The sequence below is a fragment of the Aotus nancymaae genome, unplaced genomic scaffold (assembly GCF_030222135.1).
Source record: "Aotus nancymaae isolate 86718 unplaced genomic scaffold, 86718_ANA_hifiasm-v0.15.2.pri h1tg000003l, whole genome shotgun sequence".
Taxonomy (NCBI): Eukaryota; Metazoa; Chordata; class Mammalia; order Primates; family Aotidae; genus Aotus; species Aotus nancymaae.
In genome coordinates, this window is record NW_026988414.1 from 17607911 (window position 1) to 17621978 (window position 14068).

Here is a 14068-nt window from a genome sequence, read left to right on the forward strand (position 1 = left end):
GTGTGCATGCATGCGCGTGCATGCATGCGTGTGTGTGCATGCATGCGTATGTGAATATGTGCATGTGTGTGCGTGCATGTACATGTGTCAGAGACCGGCAGCCGCTCACCCGATCCATTTCTTCTGCCTGGACAGACTACATTCCCAGCCTCTTTTGTGCTTTAGCCAATGGGATGGAAGTGGAGCGTTGCCAGCCCCATAGAGGACTGGCCCAGAGACCCTCCTGCACAATTCTCTACACTCTCTTCCTCCCGTGGTGCCTCCCCCTGGTGTGGAGTGACTTTGGGGGTCATGTGTGGGAGAGGAAGAGGGCAGAGCCCCTGGCAGGTAGCCAAGGTCTCTCATCAACAAGCCAATTAACTTTCATGTGCACGAGAAATAAACCTCGACTCCACTGCCAGTGCAGAGTGGGGAGGAGGTGCTTGATACATGGAGCCACTTTCCTTAATAATGTTAAGGATGTTGCCGGTCAGCGCTCCCCTAGGATGCAGCATCACTGGCCTCCAGAGGCAGAAGGAAACGCTTCCCTTCTCCAGCCACACTGCATCCTGGGCGTCCCTCTCTCTTTCCACTGACCTCCCCAGGCAGACGGTAAGAGGCTCATCCATGCTCTCCTCCACCCTAGACTGTGAGTCCTGAGAAAGTCAAGGCTGTGACTGTGCACTATGTCTCAGCATCCAGCACAGGGAACAAACAGAAATGTTCGTAGGAGATCTGAGCTGGGGGCAGTGAGTTCCCCGTCATGCCAAGGAGGCCAGGCTGCAAAGAGGGCTCCCGACAGAGGCTAGACTAGAGGACACGGGGGTCCCTTCTCAGCCTAGAGTCTTGGAGCTGAGTCGACCACAGGCCAGGGTCTTAGCAGAGCCCCGTGGGCTAACCATGAGCTTCTTGCTCCTGGAGAAACGTGGGGGTGATTTCTGGGAAGCTGCTGTGGGCGCTGGGCCCAGGCAAGCTTCTCGCCCTGACTCCAGCCAGCAAGAGCTCAGAGACGCTGAGACGCCTCCGGAGAAAGCTCAAGGGCTCAGGGCCTGTTTCCGGCCATGGGACTTTGGACTCACTGCCCATTCTGAGCCTCCGTACCAACCCCCACTTGTGGATGCAAGATGCCACCAAGACCAGGACTCTGAAATGCTCCATGCAGGCCACACAGAGGGCAGTGACCACACGTGGGCCATTATTTATTTGTGTTTCTCCCAGGAAGGGACCCCACGTGGGGAGAGCTCCTACCTCTGGTCTGAGTGCTCCGTTGGTGTCCATCCACGTCTGGAAAGCCACCCCAAGGTCATCTTGTTGCTGTGCAAGGAAAAGACGGGGTATGTATCCTGCCCCCAGGGTTCTCTACACCCATCAAGTGGGAGCCCCAGGGCGACATTCCCTGGCAGGATCTTGGCCAAGTCATATGCCGTCTGCGGAACTCTCTGTCCTTCCTCCCTTTGCAGACAGTCACAGCTGACCCTGCCTTTCCCTTTCCCCAGGTACTCTGACAGCTCCCCATTGCCCTCAGGATTGAGTTCAAACTCCTCAACATGGTTATAAGACCCAGTCTGAACCCTGTGATCTTGAGTCCTGTCTCTTTCCTCTACCCCATGTGCGCTCTGGCTCCAGCCACACTATAGTACTTCTAAGTTCCTAAATGCCACGCTGTCTGGCCATGGGGCCTTTGTGCACGCTGTTCTCATTGCCTGGGGGACTTGTCCCTCCCTCCAATGCAACATCTGGCTATCTTCTACACCAGTGGTTCTCAAGCAGTGGTGACGACCCCCAGGGGATATTTGGCAATATCTGGAGACAGATTGGTTGTTCAAGCTCGGGGAGGGGGTACGACTTGCATCTCATGGTTAGAGGCCAGGAATTCTGCTAAACATCCTCTGGGACTGTCACTCACCACAAAGAATTATGCAAATGTCAGCTGCACTGTGTCTCAGAAAACCTGCCCTAGACTCATCCTATAGATGTCAGTTGCGATGGGAAGCCTCTCTGGAGGCTTCCGACTCCAGACTAAGAAGAGGGAGGCCCCCTTTCTCTATGCCCTCAGTCTCCTTGTTTCTCCTTTGGCTTGCACTATAATGGTCTAATATAACTTCCTAATATAACTTTCCAACCCTAGCACCGGGCTTGGCGGAGGCATGGCTGTGGTCTTGCCATGAAACAGCAACAGCCCAGGCCTGGGGTCTGGAACCCGGACTCTAGGGCTGCTCCTCAGGTTCGAGCCCCAGACCTGCCACTGGCTAACTGCATCATCTGGGGAAAGCTGCTTAACTCCTTTCTTCAGTTTTTTCATCTTGAAAATAGACCTGATAATACAACTGTCTCACAAGAACTGCTGAAAGGAACTCATGAAAAGCACCTGTAGCCCAGGTGCAGTGGCTCACACCTATAATCCCAGCACTTTGGGAGGCTGAGGCGGGAGGATCACTTGAGGTCAGCAGTTCAAGACCAGCCTGGCCATCATGGTGAAAGCCCTTCTCTACTAAAATACAAAAATTATCTGGGTGCGGTGTGCAGCTATAATAGCAACTACTGGGGAGGCTGAGGCAGGAGAATCGCTTGAACCTGGGAGGACGAGGTTGCAGTGAGATAAGATTGTACCACTGCACTCCAGCCTGGGCGACAGAGCAAGACTGCATCTCAAAAAAAAAAAAAAAAAGAAAAGGAAAGCAGCACCTTAGCACTGAACAAGTACTCAATCAGTATTAGTGATTACTCCAAAAATCCAGAATCCTCTAATTTTCTGTGTTTCCTGGATCTTTTCACTTTCCTTTACCTTTCTTTCTTACTGATGAGAAGGACAAGGGAAGGCTGCAGAGGAGAGGCCAGGGCTGTCACTCTGTCTTTGAGGACGGTGCGGAGGGAGGGGCAGTGAGAGCAGACAGGAGGAGAGCAGAGGTTCTGAGTGACGCCTGGCCCGAGGGCTCCTGCTGCATTCAGTCTCTCCTCGAGGCTATGCCCTGGGACGCTGTGGGGGCCTGATGGCAATAGTCATCCAGCCGCCGTGCAATAGTAAAATGGGGATGGAGGAGGGCTTGGGAGGAGTCATGCTCTCGGACAGGGCCACAGTGGCCACCAGGGAGGAACGCAGGGGCCCCAATCCGCCCCCTGGCCTGACTTTCTTTGCTTTTTGTTTCTTTTTGAGACAATCTTGATCTGTTGCCCAGGCTGGTGTGCAGTGGCGTGATCTCGGCTCACTGCAGCCTCCACCTCCCGGGTTCAAGTGATTCTCCTGCCTAAGCCTTCCCTGTAGCTAGGATTACAGGTGCCACCTACCACGCCTGGCTAATTTCGTATTTTTAGTAGAGATGGGGTTTTGCCATGTTGGCCAGGCTGGTCTCAAATTACTGACCTCAGGTGATCTGCCCACCTTGGCCTCCCAAAGTGCTGGGATTACAGGCACGAGCTACCACACCCGGCCCCAACTCTCTTTGGATTCAGAATCTGAGATGTAAGGACTCTTGCAATCAGCCCATGTGTGTAGAGTACACAGATAGGACCATGACCCCAGTGACCGGAGCATCTTCCTGAATTCACAGTCAGGGGCACATCAAAAGCTTAGGTTTCCTGCCTCCTGGGCCGGGGCTCTTCCTGTTGCTTCCAGGTCCAAGTTTCCAGTACGAAGTGACAAAAGGACATGGGCCTCCCTAGGCCCAGCTTAAGGCTCCAGGCACCGGGGCCAGAGAGGGCCAGCAGCCTCTTCCCCTGAACCTTTTAGGCCTTACCCCAGGTAGGCAGAAGAGAATGTTTCCAACTTACAAATTGGAGAGAATGCCCTGGAGGACCCTGTAAAAGAAGACAGCAGGTCAGTTAAATGATGGGGACAGTGTGCTGGAGTCTGGGAGGGTGTCAGGAGACCGGGGAGGCCATCAAAGCATGGAGGACCCACCAAGCTACCGTCTGCTCTCCTGGAGGCCTGGCGGGCCCCACTGGGCTGGTCTATACTTTTCTGGAGGCCTGGCCGCTAGGTATTACCCCGTGTTGGCAAGGGTGAATGTTCAGGGCTGTCCTATACTGTCCTAGGAGTCTGTGGGCTACAAGAAGCATGTGAGCCCTGTGAGGTTCAGGGTCAAGGCTTAGTCTGCTGGCAAAGCCTTGAGTCCCCTTCAAAGGAACCCCCCTCCTGCCCCCAGGAGTCCAAGATGCACCCAGCACTCAGTTACCTACCGGGGGGCCGGGCTGCCCTCTGGGGCCAGGAGGACCCTGGGGGAACAGGAGAAGGAGAGTGAGCTCTGGTCCACAGTGTCTTCATCTCTCCCCATCCCAGTCCCTCCCCAAGCACACCTGAGACTCAGGGACAATAGTTCCTCTGGCACAGATGGATGACGGAGGTCCAGAGGGAGACCATGTGCCACTGGACGAACCCAGGGTGCTCACCCCACACCCTGTCCCACAGCCCTCATGCCCAGCCCACTCACCCTCGGACCTTGCAATCCCTGGAGGGAGACAGAAGCAGGGGAGAGTGTTAGGGAATCTGGCTGAGCCCTGGCCCCACCCTGTGAGCCCACCCCTCCCCCACCCCTGCAGCGTTGCGCCCCTCAGCCCCAGCCCATCCACTTACCCAGTCCCCACGGCTGCCTTTGTCACCCTTCGGACCCTGCAACAAATCACGGCCCAGTGAGACAGGGCCCAGAGGGGAATCCCCATTTCCAGATGGGGAAACTGAGGCTTAGACTGGCACTGAGTCACAGAGACAATCTGGAGCCAGGAAGTCAAGGGGACCCAGGATCCTTCCTGCCCAGCCCCCACACATACCGGGAGTCCCGAAGGTCCCAGGATTCCGAGGGGCCCGATGATGCCTTCCTTTCCCTAAAGGAGAGAGAAAGGCTCATGTGTCCTTGTCCCAGGGCCTGGGGAACGGAGGCACGGAGGCAAGGGTGGAGGGCAGCCTGAGCGTCCAAGGGAGTAGGAGGGAGATCGTCTGAGGTAGGCCCAGGCCATGCATCTCCTGAGCCTCTCCTGTGTGCCTAGGGGTGGGCTTCAGAGGAAGCGTGGAAGGAGGGAAGGATGGCAGCTGAGCTGGCGGGAACGGCAGGAGTGGTGTGAAGGTGGGAACCAAGCTGTGGGCAGAGAGGGCTCAAGAGTCAAGGAGCAAGAGGAGGATGAAGACAGGTGCCCAGCCAGCTGATGGCCGGCCAACCTTGAGCCTAGAACGACCATCCCTGCTGCGATAGCAGGCAGGGGACTCACCATCAAGCCAGGCGGCCCCCGAGGGCCCTGGATGCCTTTGAAGCCGATGTCTCCAGGGGGACCCTGTGGGAGGCCGAGAAAAGGCTACCTGTACTTGGCAGCTGCTGGGTAAAGGGCCCCTGCACCTCCCTCACCCCTGAGGTCTGCCAACCTTCACCCTCCCTATCAAGAGAGGCCTTATCTGAGAGGCCCCAGAAGTAAGAAACACCCACAGTAATTATTCAGCAGGTGCCAGCAGCAGGCTGGCTCAGTGCTGTGTAGCGTCTGCCTCTGGTCTTTATTTTTGCAACAGTCTTCTACTATCATTGCTCCCATTTTACAGATGAGGAAACCAAGGCTTAAAGAGACTAAATGACTTGCCCAAGGCACAGGGTAGGTAATTGTGTAGCTGAGCTTGGAACCTAGGTCTGCTGGAGTAGGTGCCAGGGGATGAGGGTGTTCATGCCTGATTCTGGGTGTTCCAGATTGGGTATTCCAGTCAATGTTTTAAGTGCCCCATAACTATTTGCTGAATGAATAAATGAATGAATGAGGTGGATGGATGGGACCCCAGAGGAATGGTGAGCAGTGGGAGTCCATACCTTGGGTCCGAAGAGACCTGCCATTCCTGGGAAGCCCATCTCGCCAGAGTCACCCTGCGGGGAGAACAGGAAGTGATGGAGCGAGCGAGGTCATAGCCAGCGTGTCCCGCCGGTCACCCAGGTCCTCAGGGCCTGCCTTTTCCCTCCCGGCCTGTCCAGGGTGATCAAGTGAGTGTGGACAGGTCACAAACTAGATGCCAGTCCTCCTGGGCTCCAAGGGGAGCCTGTGCTCCCCATGAGATGAGAGAGCAGAGACCGGCTCAGGATTCTACAGGGGAGGCTCTGCAACACCGGGAGCTCCTGTCCCAAGTCTTGGAGGGACAGAATAAAAGGGCCAGCAGCCGCCTCCCACAGGTCGGAAATGCTCTGTTAAGGAATGATCCCCTAAAAATAACCCCATTCACTGAAGGCCTGCTACGTGCCAGATGTTTTGCCGGTACCACCACACCTGCATGCTCCCAGGGACACACCATGTCCCCTGTTCACAGATGAGGAAACTGAGGCTCAGAGAGGGCAGGAACTTGCTGAAAGTCACACAGACACCATGTCGTGGACTGTGCTAGATTCAGACCCAGGGTGAACAATTCCAGGGACCTTCGGCCTCCTCTCCTGACTCCTGCTCCCAATCTTGCAAGAGGTTAAGAGAGTAAACGGCAAGCGGGGAATGCTGGGGCCTGTGCCAAGAAGGGAGAGCTGGGGGCCCCTGGGGACAGAGGAGCATGCCATTATTGCACATTCTTGGGGACTGGCCTTCAAGCTCATGAGCAGAAACCCGTAAGTAGTTAGAATCTCCTAGCCTAATATTGTAAGACCAGTAGCAAGCCAATTCCCTCTACTGAGCCTCAGTTTCCTCATCTGTAAAATAGGATAATATGTCATCTCCCTCCCAAAAGGGCTGGAAGGATGCAATTCAAGACCCGGTGCTGATGCAGGTAGGCTGAAGGGTCAGCCTTCAGAAGGGTTCCATGTAATCTAAATTCTGTTCAGTGTTAAAAGATAATAGCCTTATTGAGCTACGGGTGATTCGGTGGTTCTGATTTGTCTTATAAATGCTTGTTGGATATTTGTGTATCTCCTTTGGAAAAAATGTCTACTTGAATACTTGGTCCATTTTAAATTTGAATTGCCTTTTTATTCTTGAGTCGTAGGTGTTCTTTACATATTAGAAATACACATTCCCTGTATATGACTTGTGAATATTTTCTTCCATACTGTGGGTTTTTTCACTTTCTTGATGGTATCTTCTGAAGCACAGAAGTTTTTGATTTTGAGGAAGTCCAATCTATCTACTTTTCTTTTTTTGCTTGTGCTTTTGGCGTCATATTTAAGGAACTATTGCCTAATACAAGGTTATAAAGATTTGTTTTTTGTTTTCTCCTAGGATTTGTACAGTTTTAGCCTTTACATTTTGGTCTATAATTCATTTGTAGTTAATTTTTGCCTGTGGTATGAAGCAGGGGTCCAACTTACTTCTTTGGTATGTGGATATGTGATTGTGTGATTGTCTTGGCACTGTTTATTTGAAAAAAATTCTTCTCCCATTCAATTGTCCTAGCACTCTTGTTAAAAATCAATGGACATAGGGCTGGGCGTGGTGGCTCACACCTGTAATCCCAGCACTTTGGGAGGCCGAGGCAGGTGGATCACGAGGTCAAGAGATCGAGACCATCCTGGCCAACATGGTGAAACCCCGTCTCTACTAAAAGTAAAAAAAAATTAGCTGAGCTTTTGGCATGTGCCTGTGGTCCCAGCTACTTGTGGGAGGCTGAGGCGGAAGAATCGCTTGAACCTGGGAGGCGGAGGTTGCAGTGAGCCAAGACTGCGCCACTGTGCTCCAGCCTGGCAACAGAGCAAGACTCTGTCTCAAAAAAAAAAAACAAAAAAATGTATAAAAATCAATGGACATAAATGTAAGGGTTTATTTCTGTTTTCATTAGTATAGTTTTGCAATAAGTTTTGTAATTGGGAAGTGTGAATTGTCCAACTCTGATCTTGTTTAAAGATCAAAATTTTGGTTATTCTGGGCCATTTGCATTTCCATATGAATTTTAGGATCAATTTGTCAGATTTTGTTAAAAACTCAGCTTGGATTTTGATAGGGATTATATTTCATCTGTAGCTTCGTTTGTAGTAAGTACAGTATCTTAACCATGCTAAGTCTTCTGATCGATGAATATGGGATGTCTTTCCATTTATTTATTTATTTATTTTAATTTCATCAACATTTTGAATTTTTCAGTGAACATGTCTTGCACTTTTTTTTTTTTTTTTTTTTAAATAAGGTCTTGAGATGTTGCCCAGGCTGGACTTGAACTCCTGGGCTCAAGAGATTCTCCCATTTTAGCCTCCTCAGTAGCTGGCGCTATAGGCACATAGCACCATGCCCAGCTTCTTGCCCTTCTTTTGTTAGATTTATTCCTATTTTATTCTCTTTGATGCTATTATAAATGGAAATGTTTTTTAATTTCATTTTTGAATTGTTCATTGTTAGTAAATAGAAATATAATTGATGTTTTTATGTTACCTATACAAATGGTATTTTTGTATATTGATCTTGTATCCTGCAACTTTGGTTTATTAGTTCTAATAATTTTGTTTTGTGGATCTTTTACTATTTTCCATATACAAGATCATGTCATTTGTGAACAGACATAGTGTTACTTCTTCCTTTCAAATCTATTTCAGTACAATATTGAATAGAAGTGGTAACAATGGACATCCTTGGCTTGTTCCTGATCTTGAGGAAGTGTTCAGTCTTCTACCGTTAACTATGATGATACCTGTGGGATTTTCACAGATATTTTTTATCAGGTTGAGGATGGTCCCTTCTGTTCCTAGGTTGTGTTATTGTTGCTGTTTTTATCATCAAAGGGTGTTGAATTTTGTCAAATGCTTTTTCTGCCTCTATTAAGATGACTGTATAATGTTTGTCCTTTATTTTATTAATATGGTTTATTCCACTGATTGATTTCCAAACGTTGAAGCAGCTTTGCATTTCTAGGATAAATCTTAGTTCATCATGGTGTAGAAGAATCCTTTAGGCATATTGCTGAATTTGGTTTTCTAATATTTTATTAAGGATTTTTGTGTCTGTATTCACAAGGCTTATTTGTCTGTTGGTTTCTTTCTTGTGGTGTCTTTTTCTGGTTAGGGTATCAGGATAACACTGGCTTCACAGAGCCAGTTGTGAGATATCCTACCTGTTCATTTTTGCACTCTGATGGCTGTCTCCTATGTACCCAACAGGTGCAAAGAAGGGGTAATTTAAAAAACAGTCTTACTAAAGTAAAACTGAAGATAAACAACTGTACTATTTAAATTGTATAATCTGATTCATTTTGACATATCTATGTATACCCATGTAACTGTCATGACAACCAAGACAAAGTTTCCTCACACCCTTTTGTAATCTTTCTTTCCCACCTACCCTCCCATCTCCAGGAAACACTGATCTATTTTCTTTCAATGCAGAACAGTTTGCGTTTTCCAAAATTTTATAAAAATGAAACCACACAGTATACACTATTTTTTATCTGAGTTCTTTCACTCAGCCTAATTATCTTGAGAATCATCCATGTTGTTGTATATGTCAATAGTTCAATCCATTTACTGATAAATAGTATTTCATTGTATAAACATACTACACTTTATTCACCTGCTGATATATAGTTGATTTTTTCTTTTTTTTCAATTTGGGTTATCATAAAAAGCTGCTAGGCACCTTCTGGTATAGTCTTTGTATGGTCGAACGTCCTTATTTATGTAGGGTAAATATCTATGAATGGAATGATTGGATTATACAGTAGGGATATGCTTAACTTTTAAAGACGCTGCCCAACTGATTCCACAGTGATCGTACCACTTTAAATTTCCATTATCAGAGTGTGAAAGTTTCAGTTGCTCCATGTCTTCACCAAAACTTGGTGTGGTTAGTCTTTTAAAGCTCTTCGCTAGTCTAATAGATGTGCAGTAGCATCTTATTGTGGTTTTAATGAGCATTTGTCTAACGACTAATGATCTTAATCTTTTTCTCATGTGCTTATTTGCTATCAGTATATTTTCTTTGAAGTGTCTATTCAAATCTCCTGCCCATTTTAAAAAACTGGGCTGTTTATTTTTATTATTGAGTTTTGAGAGCTCTTTATAGGTTCTGGATAGAAATCCTTAATCAAATATATAATTTAGAAATATTTTACCCCAGTATGTGGCTTGTCTTTTCATTCTCTTAATAGTGTCCTTTGAAGAGTAAAAGTTTTAAATGTTGATGAAGTCTGATTTATCACATTTTCTTTTATGAATCATGCTTTTGGTATCATATCTAAGAATCTTTGTTTTATCCAAGTTCTTGAAGATGTCCTTCTCTGTTGTAGAAGTGTTTTCATTTTCGGTTTTACATGTAGGTGTATGATCCAGGTTGAGTTAATTTTTGTACATGTTATGAGGCATCACGTGTCTGGCACCACTTGTTAGGTAAGACTATTTTGTATTTGCTGAATTGTCTTCACACTTTTGTTAAAAAGCAGTTGTCCATATATGTGTGGTATATTTCTGGACCTTTTATTCTGTTCCTTTGATCTGTTAGTGCATTTATGGTACTACCACAATTTCTTGATGACTGCAGATTTGTAGTAAGTCTTGAAATCAGGTGCCATTAGTCCACCAACTTTGCTCTTCTCTTTCAATGTTGTTTCAGTTATTCTAGGTCCTTTATATTTCACATGTACATTAGGAACAGCTTGTCATTTTCTACATGAAAACCTGCTAAGATTTAGTTGGAATTGTGCTGAATCTATAGACTATTTTGAAGAAATCTGACATATTAATATTGAGTCTTTTAACACATACACACAGTATATATCTCCATTTATTTAAGTCTTCTTCAATTTCTCTTACCAGTGTTCTATAGTTTTCAGTGCATATATGTTACACACCTAATGTCAATGTATCTCTTATTTTATGCTATTATAAATAGTGTTGCTTTTTAGATTTCCATTTCTAATTGCTTGTTGCTAGTGTATAGAAATGCAATTCATTTGTGTACATTGGTTAGTGTATAGAAATGCAATTCATTTATGCATACTGACTAGTATATACAATCACATTTGTGCATATTGATCTGGTGTCCTGTGATCTTGTTAAACTCACTTATTCTAGTAGCTTTATTGTAGATGCCAATGGATCTTCTACATAGACAATCATTTCTTCTACAAATGAAAAGTTTAATTCTTCCTTTTTGATATGAATGTCTCTTTTTATTTTTCTTGCCTTATTGCACTGGCTAGAATTGCCAGTACAATGTTGAATAGAAGTGGTGAGAACAGATATCCTTGACTTGTTTCTGATCTGCTCCTTGAAAAAAAGTATTCAGTCAATCACTATTAAGTATGATGTTGACTAGGATTTCCATGGATGTACTTTATCAAGTTGAGGAACTTCTATACCTAGTTTGTTGAGTTTTTATCAGAAGCAGAGTTAGATTTTTGTTAAATGCTTTTCCTGCATTTGATCACTGAGGTGATCAAATCAATATAATTCACTGTATTAACAAACTCAAAAAGAAAACCCATTTGATCACAAATAGGTTTTCTTTTTGAGTTTGTTAATACAGTGAATTATACTGATTTATTTCCAAATGTTATACCATCCTCGCATTCCTAAGATAAACCCCACTTGGTCTTGATGTATTATCCTTCTTATATATTCTTAGGTTCAGCTAACTAAAATTTTATTGAGAATTGTGGTAGCTATATTTATGAGGCATGTGTCTTAGAGCTCTTAAGGGCTTATTTTTTTAAAAACCACTGGAGTTTTTAAATGGCATGTGTGGAAACTTTATGCAAATAAATAAGTATCTATGTCAAAAAAAAAAAGGCATATTAGTCTGTAATTTCCTTTTCTTGTAATGTCTATCTGGCTTTGACATCAGGGTAATAGCAGCTCAAGGAAAGAGTTGTGGTAATCATTCTTCTCTTCAGTGTTCTGGAGGAGTCTATGTAGAATTGGTATTATTTCTTTTGTAATGTTTAGTAGCACTGACCAGTGAAGCCATCTAGGCCCAGAGTTTGCTTTGTGGAAGCTCTTTAACTGCCGATTCAATCCCTTTAATAGATACAAGGCTATTTAGGTTATCAGTCTCTTCTTGAGTGACCTTTGATCATTTTGTCTTTCAAGGAATTTGTCCATTTCATCTAGGTCTTTAAATTTATTGGCATAAAGTTATCATTCTCTTATTATCCTTTTAATTTCTGTCATATCTGTAGCAACATTGCTCCCCTATCCCTGATACTAGGAACTTGTGGATTCTTTCTCTCTTTTTTTTTTTGTTTCCTGATTAGTCTGGCAAGAGGTTTATCAGTTTTACAGATCTCAAAAAACTTTTGATTTTCAATTTTTTTTGGTTTATTTTTATCTTCATTATTTCCTTCCTTCTGCTTACTTTGTTTTAAATTTGCCTTCTCCAGTCCTAAACCCCAATTTCTTAAGATGGAATCCGAGACCATTTATTTGAGACCTTTCTTCTTTTCTAATACAGAAGGTATTACTATAAAGATCTCCCTAAATATTACATCAACAGCATTTCACCGATTTTTATAAGCTGCTTTTTACTTTCATTCAATTCAAAATGCTAACTTCCCTTTTGATTTCTTCTTTGACCCGTAAGTCATTTAGACATTTGTTACTTAGTTTCCAAATGTTTGCAGATTTTTCAGATCTCTCTGTTATTGATTTATAATTTAATTTCATTATGGTAAGAGAACATTCTTTGTGTGATTTGAATCCTTTTAAATTTCTTAAAGAATGAATTGATAAAATATTATTTATACTATTAAATACCTTATTTAATACTTATATTATTTATATTACTATAATATTTTATTAATAAAATTTATGTATTGGTCTTAAGGTTCAAAATATTGTCTGTCTTGGTAAATGTTCTGAATGTACTTGTAACGAATGTGTATCTTGCTGATGTTGGGTGCAGTGTTCTATAAATGTCAATTAGATCACGTTGGTTGATAATGCAGTTCAAGATATCCTTACTGATCTTCTATCTACTTCTGTTCTACCCATTAGGAGAGAAATATATTAAAATCCTTGACTATAATTGTGAATTTGTCTATTTCTCCTTGTAGTTTTATCAGTCATTGCCTGATTATTTTGAAGATCTATTATTAGGTGCACAAACATTTATGATTCTCATGCAATTTTGATAAGTTGACTTCCTTGTCATTATGAAATGACTTTTATTACTGTTAGTAGTCTGCTCTGAAATCCATTTTGTCTGGTATTAAAATAGCTACTCCAGCTGTTTGGGATGCATGTTAGCACAGTACGCCTTTTTCTACGTCTGTCTTTAACCCACTTATATCTTTATATTTAAAGTGGATTTCTTGTAGCAGTGGATGTAGTTGGGTCTTTCTTTTTCACCCACTCTGACAATCTCAGTTTTTAATTGAGGTATTAAAACTGTTTGGTATGTGTTTCCTATATGCCCTGTTTATTCTCCGTTCATTCTTCCTTCTTTTTCTAGGCTGGGGTAAGCTGAATGTAGCCTCTGGGACAGAGGGGCAAAGGCAGTGAGGCACAGAATGAGCACTGGACTGGGAGTCAGCAGAGCCCACCTTCTGATTAGGAGCACCCTCTCTTCATTCTGAAGGGACCACTCGGGTCTCTTTCCTCAGCCTCCCCTATTACCTGGCTCAGGGGTGGCAGAATGGTATCCGGTACCCAGATTTTAGCCCTTGTCACAGAGCAAGGAGGTGGCTTCTGGGTCAGTGTGTTTGTGTGTGTGTATGAGTGTGCATGTGTTTGTATGTGTAGGTGTGAGTGCGTGCATGTGTAAGTGCATGGGCACATGCATTCTCTGGACCTCACTCACCGGCTGGCCTTTGGACCCAGGCTCCCCCTGGTTTCCAGGGAGCCCCGTTCTGCCCTCGGTCCCTCGCTTGCCATGGGGACCCAGCTGTCCAGGTAACCCACTCTCACCCTTAAAGAAACACATCAAAATTACCAGTCAAAGCGGGGAAGGGGGTCTAGGGGAGGGGGAGGGAGGGGGGCCTAGGAGAGTCAGAACAGTGATGCCACAGGGTACCTGAGATTGCAGGAGGCTGGGACAACAAATGGAGGCCTGGTGGGGGGTGGTGGCAAGACTTTCACCTCCCAGAGAGGAAGGTCTCTTTCCCTCCCCCAGCATTCCCGGCCCTGCCTTCCTCCAGTGTTTGTAGCCACAGCATGCAGCTCCTCCTCCAAACCTCAGCTCACACCCCTAGAATGCCTCCTCCCCTTACTATTTATTTATTTTTAGACGG

The 14068-nt window shown here is 45.0% G+C and overlaps 1 protein-coding gene across 1 annotated transcript in view; it reads right to left on the minus strand.

Moving 5' to 3' along the window:
• The window catches only part of COL27A1 (collagen type XXVII alpha 1 chain), a 155383-nt gene that overhangs the window by 7023 nt on the left and 134292 nt on the right, over positions 1-14068 (minus strand). The window contains exons 50-58 of the mRNA XM_064376659.1: positions 13639-13746; positions 5760-5813; positions 5179-5241; positions 4744-4797; positions 4550-4585; positions 4407-4424; positions 4156-4191; positions 3748-3774; positions 1228-1293 (exon numbers count right to left, since the gene is read on the minus strand). Coding sequence (XP_064232729.1) covers positions 1228-1293; positions 3748-3774; positions 4156-4191; positions 4407-4424; positions 4550-4585; positions 4744-4797; positions 5179-5241; positions 5760-5813; positions 13639-13746 — 462 coding nt within the window. The remainder of the gene's footprint in view (positions 1-1227; positions 1294-3747; positions 3775-4155; positions 4192-4406; positions 4425-4549; positions 4586-4743; positions 4798-5178; positions 5242-5759; positions 5814-13638; positions 13747-14068) is intronic.